The sequence below is a fragment of the Trachemys scripta genome, chromosome 2, assembly GCF_013100865.1.
Source record: "Trachemys scripta elegans isolate TJP31775 chromosome 2, CAS_Tse_1.0, whole genome shotgun sequence".
NCBI lineage: Eukaryota > Metazoa > Chordata > Testudines > Emydidae > Trachemys > Trachemys scripta.
The window spans coordinates 115,067,261-115,080,021 of record NC_048299.1 but is presented as its reverse complement, the minus strand read 5'-3'; the positions used below and the strand labels follow the sequence as shown (position 1 = coordinate 115,080,021).

Sequence of the window (12,761 nt, the reverse complement as noted above, 5' to 3'; positions counted from 1 at the left end):
ATTTCAGTGTACAGTATGAACAAGTCATTGTATGAAATTTTAGTTTTCACTGAATTCCCTAGTGCTTTTTATGTAGCCTATTGTAAAACGAGGCAAATATCTAGATGAGTTGATGTACCCCCTGGAAGACCTCTGTGAACCACCAGGGGTACATGTACCACTGGTTGAGAACCACTGCCCTATGCCAATACAAAGATGCCCTTCCTATGACTTCTCCATTTATACATTGATACAAACAAGTTACATATTACAGTCCAGATGTTATTAGTTATCACCCTTACACCTTATACCTGCTAGTTTGAACAAAACCTACTCATCCATTATCCTGTCATCCCATCCTTATCTTTAGGAAGGGTCAGTGTGTTCTTGTACCATCTCGTAATAATGTGTTTATGTAGTCACTTGAGAGATCTCTGTATTTTTGTACCATTCTCTCCGGTCAGGAATGTGCTTATTTGGTTAGCTGACACCTAGTGTGTTACTATTCTGCAAAGGCCTACTCTGGATCATTGTCTTAGTTATGCTCAGGGCTCCAGCAAGGCTTATACACCTAAGTCCACTTTCAAAAGTTACGTAAGCACTTGAAAGCCTACATTTTATGGGAAATCAATGGGACTTAGGCTCCTAAGTCACTTATTGGTCCCTATATATATTTTAATGACCTTTTGAGGTTGTTTTAAGTTTGCTTACTGTGGATGAGGTGATTCAGCTCATTATTGCTTTTACACTCCCCAGTGCCCAAATCTGTTTTTCTGAAAGCAGTACACTCTGTGACTGGTAATAGGCAGAGTTTCTTGTTGGCTTGCATTTCCCTTTCATATTTCTATGGTGTCTCTGTTTCTTCTGCTGTTTTCAGAGTGTGCTGTATGGTCGTTGTAAAGGAGCCATTAAAGTGAATGTTGTTTGTGGACCGTGCAATATATTCTCATTCTGCCTTGGTTAAACCATCAAGGACAACTGAAATAAGGCAGTATGCAAAATGAGGCTTTCAGACAAAGCCCTAATGGTATTGGATATATTTGTCACTGTCACCAGCTCCTGGTATGGTCTTTTGGGTGGTCTGACTGGCCCTCTTTAATTTGCCCACAGTCAGGGCAGTTCTTGGACCCTCATCTCTAATTACGTCTAGCAGTCTGTTTCAGCCTCTTCGCTGTGTTCATGGAGGCAGCCTGGTGCAGGAGAGTTGCCTGTTTACTCTCCTAGACCCTTGTGCCTCCTTTTCTTTGTCTGTTCTCTTCTTTATAGCAGGCCCTGTTTCCTCTGTTGGCTGCAGCTGTGGGTGCCTGCCTCCATGATAGGCACCTCTGGCAGCTGTATGGGGGTGTGGTCAAGCTGCTAGCCTGTAAACAGGAGAGGATCTCCTTCCCCTTCTGTCTATGCTCACTATGGGGTTTGTAGACCCCATTGCAGTCCCATTATCTGATGCAACAAACCAAAGAGAACAAAGGTAAATCAGATGACAGTTTTATCATGCAGCAACCAGCGGCATTAGAACAATTGGTAGAGTGGGGATACTGAAAGCCATTGAAGAAAACTGTAAACCCTGAATATGATAGAAACCACTTCCAGCCAGAGGGTCCTGCCATGCCCCCCAGAACCCCTAGTTCCAGCACCCCTGGCAGCAACTTAATGTTCCCCCGCATGCAAAGTAAGATTTTTTTTTTTATAGCTGGAACACACTTTCATTGGATGGATGAGGATGGATACAGGATTATCAGTGCAAATGTGACCTTAGTTAAGGTTGAGGTTCCATTTTGCATTTAGAGCATGGATTCAAGCTCTTTGTAATGTAAAAAAAAATATAACATGTTCTTCCCAAACGTGCCACACTTGCTCTATGACTATTGAATACATTTTCTGAGAATTTACAAATAAATCTCTTAATAGGTTTGAGTTAAAATTAATTAAAACTGGTCCTTTTAAGAAATTTATTATCTATGTCTGTTATTCCTGTGTCCCAAATGATCATAATAATGGAATAACCGACTCTTCAAACTTTTGGTATAGTTAAAATTAATTCAAAAGTTATGCATACCCTATATTGGAAGAAATTAGTAATTATGCCAAGACATTAAAAACTGTTGTATCTAATTAATTGTTATATAGACTCTAGATAGGGCCAGTTCAATGGCCATTGAAATATCAGAGTGAACTCAACCAGTCATTCCCCTTCTTCTATAGCCAATTTGTATGCAATGATTCTGTTGGTTAAAATGAGTCTGTGGTGTGATGGAGTCTGACTGGAATATGTGTCAAGAGTAGAGCTGTGTGGGAACCGGACTGTCCATACCATGGAAAATTTTATATTAAAAAAAAAAGTGAAATTTTTCACAGAATGAACATTTTTGAAAAATTCTAATTTGGAAGAACTGAAACAGAATTGTTTAAAATTGTCATGCTGTGTCTCTGGCTCCTAGCCAGTTGCCCAGGAGCCCACCAACTTCTCCACCAGGCAAGTAGCCTGGGAGCTGGCCAACGGGGAACTTGGTCAGCCCAGAGAGCTGGCCAGATAGGAAGATTCATGATTATGCACTGGCTGCTTTGTATTGCTCTGATGATGCAAAGCAGCTGTAAACCTAGTTTATCTGGCCAGTGCACTCTGTTTAGTGCTACTCTAGTGTACTGATGGAAGTGTTAGAGAGCTTATTCCTTCACTCTCACACTTCCCTGGTCCTTCTCGCATGAACAGAGAGCAACAATACCTGAAGTCCGAAGGTGCAAACAATTCAATGTTTATTGGGGTGAACTTCCAGCAAGCTTAAATCCAAGTTCCTTTTTCCTTATTTTCAAATCCCAACTTACTTCCTGTTTTTCCCTAATTTATATAGTAATATTTTTAGCTATACCTTAACCAATCATTCTACTAAAATTTACCTAACCAATCCTAACATACTGTAACATGATTAGCTAACCAATTATATCCCACTACCTTAATTAGTTTACACCCAGCAAAATTAATTATACAGCAGACAGAAACAATTACAAAACCAGACAGAGACCATGCAAATAAACATACAAAACAATACAGAAGTGAGGATTTCACAACTACATCTATACAGACATAAGCATTTTCCAGCTGTGTCTATTGATAAGAGAGTTCTTACCAGACAGAAAACTATCAACCTAAGTTTCCTTTTATATCTTCTAGGCTCTTTCCTTTCTCTGGAGGTGATAGGAATATAATCCTGTCCTGATATTCCTAACAGTCCAATAGCACCTTATTTCCATGTGACTAGTTTGGAATGTGAGGATGTGACCATACATTTCCCAGTTTATGGCTGGCCTCTGCTGCTTAGCCGAAGGCCTTAGCCTAAGATCCAGGCCTCAGACTGTTACAGTGAGAGAAGGCTCTTACATATACAGAAAGTGATTTTGATTCTTTCTTTTATACCTCTATAACTAGCTAAGTGATAAGAATACACCTAAATTCTTAAAGTATAGGCCTTTACAGACAGGCCTGAATATCTATATCCTAACAGGAAGAAAAACCCTTAGATCTGCCCTTCCCCAAGTCTTGGAGGAATGGGGTCAAGAGCTCTTGGAGCTGCCTCTGTCACAGGCTTGGGGAGAGGATGATGAACCTCTTCAGCTGGAGGCGGAGCAGGGGTGTGCAGTGGAGCAAGGTGCACAAGGGTGGTGGAGGGGCAGAATTTCTGTTCGGCTGGGGGCACAAAATTAATAGCAGCGGGGCTGGGGAAGTACGGAATTGATGTGGGACTATGGGGGTGCACAATTTCATTAAGATATAGCTGTGGGGCACACTCAGGTAATTAATTGGTATTTTGGGGTTCTGGGAGAAGCTGAAGGCCCTCCACTCCATCAAGCAGCACATTATATACATAATTTGTGTAACTTGATCTAACCTGAGTTTCTGCAGCTGGAGCAAACAAAATTGCCTTGCTCACTGTAAATTTGTAAGAGTTGGCAGCACTGTAATAGTCCAGGCAGGCATAAAACCCAACTCTAACATTCTTCCTACACCTGGTCATTAACCTCATTTGGGAGTTGTCCATGTTTCTATTTCTTGCTTTAACATTTCCATCTCATCTTCAAGTATCCCCAGGGCCTCCTTCAGATCCTCTGGAGTATTTTTCATAAGGATTGTATTCTGAGTAAGCAGTATGCTTCATATTCATATCCTGGCGATTTCCCTCTTCTGCTCCTAGTCTGTTCTCTATAAGGATGATGCAGATGGGAAAAAAATGAATATTTGTAAGAATCTCTTCCTTTTTCAGATTTTATGAAAGTCTGTTACATTTAAGGGTTTTAGGGTTGTATCATATACTTCTAAAAGACTTGGGCATCTGTTTTAGCTCCATTACATGCCTTGCATCTCTAATATCCCACATATTTATGAGGAAGCAAAGAAACATGAAAATTACGATTTGAAGAGAACTGAAATGTCCACAGGAAGACATCCAGCAGCAACAAGGAAAGAGAATCTTCAGGAAAGATTTGCAGATTTTATGCTAGATAAAGGAGACTTTTCTTCACAATACAAAAGTTCAGGATTCCTTTATCAACCATAACAAATTCCTCTTCTGCATGGAGAACAAATTTTAATGTATGTTACCATACATGTCTGAAAAATAAAGTATTGTGGATACCTCTGTTTTGTGTAGCTAAAGTAAAACTTTCAGTCTCTGTGGGTTTAATGGGCTGTGCTCAATGTTTTGAAAAGTAGATTTCAGTATTAAATAGTTTATTATTTAAAAGAGAATATCTGCAAAAATTGTTTGCCATGCCACAAGCTTTACCATTGCTTCATACTTCTCAAAAAACAAATGTCTAGTTAATGTTTCTCTTCAATTTATTTTATCACATCACAACATGAACATTTGAAACATTGTGAATTTTTGCCTTCTGGGTTACAGGCTTATGATTTTCTGGTTATATTCTTTCCCTAATTCTTGTTTCAATTTTGGATGATTCTTTATCAATTGATAAGACTTTAATGTCAATATTGCAGCAGAAGGTTACATTCTGCTCTGATACTATGTCATTAATTGAAATCAAGCCTGCTTCACCCAAGAAAAAATAATAAACTGACTGTGTTTAATATAGCTGTTTCACACTAACAATGCATGTTTGTGCATATGCACACATACTCATCTATTTCCACTCTTCTCAGACTGAGGTTGAAAGCCACCTTATAGAGGATTTCTTATGGAATTGCTCCACTTCTCTCAATCGTGTTTAGCTTCCTTTCCCTCCCCCTCCCCCTTCTCCCCATCCGCCTTTTAGATACCAAGTACTTTTTTGTTCCTCTACTTCTAATTAAACTGGATTTGAACAGCTTTTGACTTATTATTTTCCAAAATGCTATCTTCATGTACATAAATTTGGAAACAAAAAAGAAATAAATCTGCACTGTTAGAAAATAAGTTATTTAAAATATTTTTGCATTCTTTAAATATGCAGTAAATTCATTATGTAGAAACTTAAACAAGAGAGCTTTTATTTCTGATGTTTTTTTGTAAGTGTTTTGACCAGTAAACTGCTCAATGTCTACTGATTTTTTTATTATTATTGTAGGCTTATGATGAGGAGATGTATGGCAGTAAATATCAATGGATCATTCCTGGGTGGTATGAAAGTTCATGGTGGGAATCTTGGATTAATTCTTCACAGTGTCTCAGCAAAAACCTTCTTACTGCCATGGAAGGTTACATTGGAGTGGATTTTGAACCTCTCAGTTCAAAAGTGATAAAGACCATATCAGGACGGGTTAGTATCTTTCTTTCAACTACTTTGCAACATTCAAAAATATTCCTCTAATGTACATATTGTTTTGCCTGTCAATTATTTAAAATTTGATAACTACAGAAAGAGACATTGTAGGGTAGCTTTTTTTAATATTTTGTGTCTTTGGGTGAATTTAGTGATCAGGAAAGAGAGGGACTAATAACTACTAACAGAAATAGTCAGAGTACAGCAAGCATTAAGCAATCCCTCATCTCTCACCACAGATTCTCCACAACAATCATCTTCTTCTGCCATGTTTTTGTGTAACCCTCATTCTCTTTTCTCCTCCTGCCCTCATTTTATCTCCCTTGTCTATGAGTGGATCCCTAAACAATCTCTCTTTTCCCTCGAGCCCTCGGCCCTCTCCTCATCATCTTGCAGACCTTTCCTAAGGGTCTGCTGCTTCATTTCCCTTGAAAAAGACTCTCAACAGCGCTGGGAACTTTGGAGCAGACCCACCCCTCCAGCCCCACGATGCTGGGGATCAGGGGCAGCTCCAGGCACCAGCACACCAAGCGCGTGCCTGGGGCAGCAAGCCGAGGAGGGCGGCCTGCCAGTCGCTGTGGGGGCAGCAGTCAGGGAGCCTTCGGCGGCGTGCCTGTGGGAGGTCCACCGGTCCTGTGGCTTCGGTGGCAATTCAGCGGTGGGTATGCCGAAGGTGCGGGACCGGCGGACCTCCTGCAGGCATGCCGCCAAATCCGCATTACCAGCGGACCTCCTGCAGCTGCACCGCCGAAGGCTGCCTGACTGCCGTGTTTGGGGCGGCAAAATACATAGAGCTGCCCCTGCTGGGGATGAATGTCTACAAAGCACAGGAATCCTTAGGGCTCTTAGAACCAATCTCCCGTTTCTCCACATCCTTCCTTAGGTTTCCCCAAGTTTCACCTACCATTCCCAGTCTCCTTTGTAACCAATTTATGTCCATCTCTCTGCCTCCCTTCTCCCACATTTAGATTTCCCTATCTGGTCCACTTCCTCCTACGTTGTCCTCTCACTTTCCTGCCTCTTTCCCAGGTCTCTCGCTGCCTCTTCCATGACTCATTTCATTTCCACCTCCCCGCTTCCCACCTTCTGGGGTGTCCCTGAAGACTGTTCTTCTGGCCAAAGATTTTTTAGGGCCCAAATGAGGAGGAAATCACTGCTGCTGGCACAGCTAGGAGGCAGGTAGCCTGCCTCCGAAGAGCAGTGCTGCTATTGAGTAGCCTTTCTCAGAAGGTGATGTTGAGTGTAGAGCACACCAGTATTACTACAGGTAACTGCAAGGCACAGAGGGCAACCAGATCCTATGTTTTTGGTGCCCCTTACAGTGGGGTGCCCTAGGAAGCACCTATTATTGGACCTAGAACTAAGGCTGCCACTGGCAATTGCCAGATTTCCAAACACTTTTTTAATCAGAGGTGCTCATGTTTTTCCATGAGTCACTTCTTGACATCGATATTTACTGGAAAAATGTTAAGTACTTTAACATTCTGATTAAACAATGTCAGTTCATTTCTTTTTAATTATCATCCTTATTATTTACTTATTTGCACTCAGATAGCAGCTGATATGATTATCCTTCTCCTCCAGTATGCTATTTTAAAACACGTAAGATATTATTTCTTCTCTTCTGCAGGGTGATATACAGATAAAATCCCTCTCCCTGTTGTCTTTGTTCTTGGATTTTCCCTACAGACAGATACACATACATACCCTTAAGGCAGTAAAGCACAAGCCTTATACAAAATCTCCACATTACAATCCGCAGTACTAGATACTATGTGGGCAGACAGATCATTAGAAACCTATTTTGCTATCTCCTTCCTTAGCTGTATATATTATTTATACTCGGTAAACCCTGATCCTGCAAATTGTTAACCTTACTAGACCTCTGTGACTCACAGGATTGGATGCGCCCCAGATTTTAGATAGATAAATAAGCTGGCATTCTGCATATCACATAACCATGTGTATGATTTTTGAAGGTTCTTTGTCTTTTCAAGATGTTCTTTATAACACTTTCGGCATGTCTACACTACCCGCCGGATCAGACATGATAAATTGGCCACTGAGCACTCTCCCATCGACTCCGGTACTCCACCAGAACGAGACGCGCAAGCGGAGTCGACGGGAGAGTGTCAGCTGTCAACTTACTGTAGTGAAGACACCGCGGTAAGTAGATCTAAGTACGTCGACTTCAGCTATGCTATTCATGTAGCTGAAGTTTCATATCTTAGATCGACCCCGTGTGGTAGTGTAGACAGGCCCATAAAATGTGTTGTGTGTATTTATTTCTGTATAAAATATAATGCATGAAGTCCCAACCCATGAATAAATGGGCCTGATTCTCCACTGCTCTGCCCTCATGTAGTCATTCACACCTGTGCAGATTGAGTGCAAAATGCTACCATTCTGGAACTCATTGCAACAAGCTATTACTCAGGTCAAGAGCTTAGCAAGATTCTGAAACAAAACAATAATAACAACAAAACCCTAGACACTTTTGTGATTTTTAAAAAAATCACTTACATTAGGAAAAAATGATGAGGTTATAAAACCACACTTCAGGGCATACCCCAACCTCTGTGACAGAGATCAGGAAGAATCTTCCCCTTTGATAATTCTATGGATCACCAGCTTGCAACCCAGGATGCTGGATGCGTTGGAACAGAAGACTGATGTATGAAAGTAAAATTACTTAAAATGGGTGCTTCTTATATACACAGCCTGTGCAATACATATTCATCTCTTTCTAGGCTCTTTCCCTCCACCTCCCACCATCACTCTTGAAATTAATAAGAATGCATGATCTCATGGGGTTTTAACTCTTTCCTAGCGCTTGCCTTAAAAATCTTTTCTATATCAATGGGACACTTAAAAAATGAAGGTTCAGGACCCAAAATCTGTGAAGTCCTGAGCTATGTCGTGAAGTTTTATTTCCTTCTCCACAGACGCCACAGCAGTATGAAAAGGAGTATAATGACAAACGGGGAGATGGACAGTCCAGTAAATTTCATGGTTATGCCTATGATGGAATATGGGTTATTGCCAAAACACTGCAGCGGGCAATGAAATATCTCAACACTACAAACAAACACCAAAAAATTGAGGATTTTAACTACACAAACCATAAACTTGGCAAAATATTTCTGGATGCTATGAATGAAACCAACTTCTTTGGTGTAACGGTAAGTCCTAACCTGCTCTTATTCACTATATTTTTAAGTCAATATCTAAAGTATTCACATTACATTTTTTAAATAGTTGAAAAATAAAGGGAGGTGTATATGTGCAATTCTTGTGTTTTGGGAGGTTTCTGTCCTCCTTACTTACTGAATGGTATGTGGGCCAGATCTTCTTTGTACCACTTCAGCAGAGCACTGAAGCATGCGCTTAGCTGAATCGGGCTCCCGGTGCACTGTGGCAGCTTTGTGCCTCATTGCTGTCAGATACAGGCTATAGAGGTAGCACTCTGGCCCCAGGAGGACTGCTCCAAAGAAAGATAAATCCTCTGCTGCTGAGAATCTGATCCATGATGCATTATCTATGTTTGATATGTAACTAGGTAAGCATTCAAGTGCTTCTGGTTTTGTGCCAATTTCTTCTTATAGAAAGTATGTGTCTTAGTGTGGTACACAGTGTGATTCATATATGATAACTCTGTTTCCCTTCCTAGTCAAAGGTGAAATAGGTGTTGATAAAGAGCAGATACATCAATTTTTTGGAAAATTCACGCATATACATGTCAGTATGTTAGGATATGCATCATGAGGTATTAAAGGAAGTAGCCAAGAACTTAGGCCCAAGTCCTGCAAGCTGCTTCACTTGTGAGTAGTGGTACCCTGGCGCTGAGTAGTTTGTACCTTATGGACTTAACTGATCTATCGACCATATTGGAAACCTAATGAAAACCAGGGAGCTTGTGAAAGATTGGAGAAAAGGACATGTAGTGTCGATCTTGGGAGTGTGGGGGTTAAAATGGAGAAGCAGCAAGAGAAGTACTCAACTTGAGTTCCATCTCTGCATCTGTGTGCAGGGTTACTACCAAAATCTAACTTTCATGTTTTGTCTTGTAAAATAATGAAACAACTACAGTATCAAGAGAAAGATTCCTAAACTTTTAGAGAATAACAAAAGCATTAATCTGTAAAATCAATCCCACACAAATTTGATATATTTATTTTAGAATTACAAAATTAGTGAGTGTAATGGTCAAAATCCTCAGATGATGATGCCGCCTTATGGCTCCTTGAGCTGCCAGACACCAGTATATTCTTGAGGAACAACTCAGCGTGTCCCCAAGGGTCTGTAAGTTGTACAAGCTGCAATAGACTCTAGGTGGCAATTTTAGCAGCTAGAGATTGATGAAATGCTGGGGTGTTCTTGTAACACTTTCTTTTCCCCACTACATGCTTTACATTGGATAGCTGAGAGGTGGGGGTAAGGGGCAGGAGACAGCGGTGTGGTGCTAGCTACACCAGTCCTTCACCACTCAGGAATTTCCCCAGGTAACCATTTCAACCAGCTTTAAGACTGCTTTACATTATTGGAGCAGCACAAAGCATCTTTGGTGGGACCAAGGATCTAGCCCAATATATCTACAGCCAAATTCTATTCTCAGTTATACCCCTTTAAAACTGTAGTAACTCTTTTGATTTCAGGGAAGCGGCTTCAGGCTTTTAGGAGTGTAAATCAGATCAGAATATAGACCTTAAGTTTTCAGAAGTCATTTGATAGTGTGTCTCGCAAACTGTCATATGTACATTCAGAGTTGATACAGAGCTGTACTCTCCAGGGGGATCTCTGGGAGATACTCTGCCTCAGAATGAATATCTTCCAGAGCTCCACAACATGCCTGGGGAGAGAGCCTGCCACTACACTCACCTGGGCAAGCTGCATGCTTGCTGATTAGCACCTGTAATGCTAAGTGAGTAGATATGGAATGGGGACTTTTAAGATAATGTGGGTTGCTGGTGTGGCATGGAGGTAGCAGTCCCTGCACTTATCTGAACACAGGGACTTCACATTTCATGTGGTTTTGAATAGAACACATAGAAAATGGGAAGGCTCCTTGGCTGGTCCCTGGTAATCTGTACAGCTACTTAACAACCTGTCACAGCCTGGGCACAAATTAATTCTGATCATTTTAGATATTAACTCATCACTTGAATTCAAAACAGGTTGAAGTAACGTAAACAAAGGGTAATCATATATGGCAAAAAATGATGTTGGGGGAAGTGTCTAGTTGCCCACACCAACAGTCAGTGGCAGGATTGGTTTTATTTAATATCATCATTAAGTATTGTAGCATTATGATAGATTCCATTTTGGAAATACTTATATTACAATAAAACTGTTCAAGGAATATTATTTAGGCTACAATGTAAAAGAAAAATATTAATGTTTGGATATGATAGAATTTACAATTGCCCATGCAAATTTAATTCTGACGCTAACTCATTCTTGTTCACTGAATGAGGCAGGGAGTCCGGTGGGAAAAAAATGTGATAATTTAATTAAAGGTGGTATCATAATACATGTGCTGAAGAGGGCTGAATTAATATTGTACAGAAAACTGAAATCAGATTGTTCCGATATTTGATTTTGAAATGGTACTTTTTTAACAAAGGTTTTTGTACATAATTGCTTACTTTTTAAAAGAAAATACAATTTTCTTTGATATTCAACTGTAACTATCATCAGCAGGGTTTGAACCCTGCACCTCTTGTATTGTAACACAAATTACTATCACATAAGTTGTAGAACAAGGAAGGGTAAGTGATAATAGGAGAAAGCTGCTTATCCAGCAAAGCAATTGACCACGAGGTACGAGGTACTGCTTCCAGGGGATAGCTGGAGGATTGCCTACCTCTCTCTTCTCCCACTTAGCCCAGAGTTAGGGAAGCTGCTGTTTCATGGGGCACTCCCTGAAAGGTGTGGGGAACAGGATCCTGGGGCCACGTGTTGCCATTCGGAGGTGGTTGTGGGGTCACGTTGTCTCACTTCCTGTCCCTCCCCTGCAAAAGTGTTGTGGGAGCTCTGGCTCTGTTTGGTTGCATGAAGGATTTCAAGAGGGTAATGGCTTCATGGATCAGTTTGGGGAAGTGCTGCAAGCATAAGAGTCAGCAAGGAAGAGGGCACAAGAGCACTTGGGCGGGAGGAGATAAATAGAGAGGGGCAGAGCTAGGGACGGCCCTTAAGGATGAGGGCAAGACTCTTGAATTTAATGTAGTGAATTCAAGGCATCCAAAGAGGAAGTTGATTTAATTGGTCCAGGAAGGTGATCATAGCAGCTGTATTTTTAATAGACAATGTGGGTCAGGGAGGCCAGAGAAGAGAATATTGCAGGAGCCTAGACAAGAAATCATGAATGCCTAGATGAGAATTTTAGTTGATAGAAAAGGCCAGATCCCAGAGTTGTTACAATGGAAAAAAGCAGCAAGATATGGACATGGCTTAGATGTGTGACGCACATTGTTGTTGACTCTTGTGATTTTATCATAAGTCTCACAATATTTGGCGTTTCACTTAAAGCCCCAGCTTCTGTAGCCAGGTGATTACATGAGACTCACATAAGAATGGCCATGCTGGGTCAGACCAATGGTCCATCTAGCCCAGTATCTTGTCTTCTGACACTGGCCACTGCCTGATGCTTCAGAGGGAAAGAACAAAACAGGGCAATTATCTAGTGATCCATACCTTGTCGTCCAGTCCCAGCATCTGGCTGTCAGAGGCTCAGGGACACCCAGAACATGGGGTTGCCTCTCTGACCAGCTTGGCCAATAGCCACTGATGGATCTGTCCTCCATGAACTTATCCAATCCTTTTTTGAACCCAGTTATAATTTTAAATTATCTCATTTTTTGTTTAAAATGTAGGTAAGTTTCTAACACTCATGGAGAAAAACTTGTAAACATGATGGCTAAAAAGTTCAAAAGCCAGAAAATGAATACAAAGAACCCAACATTTATTATATGTTAAAATCTCATGATTTTAAGTCAATCTCATGATATTTTGGAGGCCAGACATAATTTTTG

The 12,761-nt window shown here is 40.8% G+C and overlaps 1 protein-coding gene across 1 annotated transcript in view; it reads left to right on the top strand.

Moving 5' to 3' along the window:
- Positions 1–12,761, top strand: part of GABBR2 (gamma-aminobutyric acid type B receptor subunit 2) — an 835,193-nt gene that overhangs the window by 417,069 nt on the left and 405,363 nt on the right. Inside the window, exons 6-7 of the mRNA XM_034761463.1 lie at positions 5,536–5,727; positions 8,676–8,912. Of these exons, the coding sequence (XP_034617354.1) occupies positions 5,536–5,727; positions 8,676–8,912 (429 nt within the window). The remainder of the gene's footprint in view (positions 1–5,535; positions 5,728–8,675; positions 8,913–12,761) is intronic.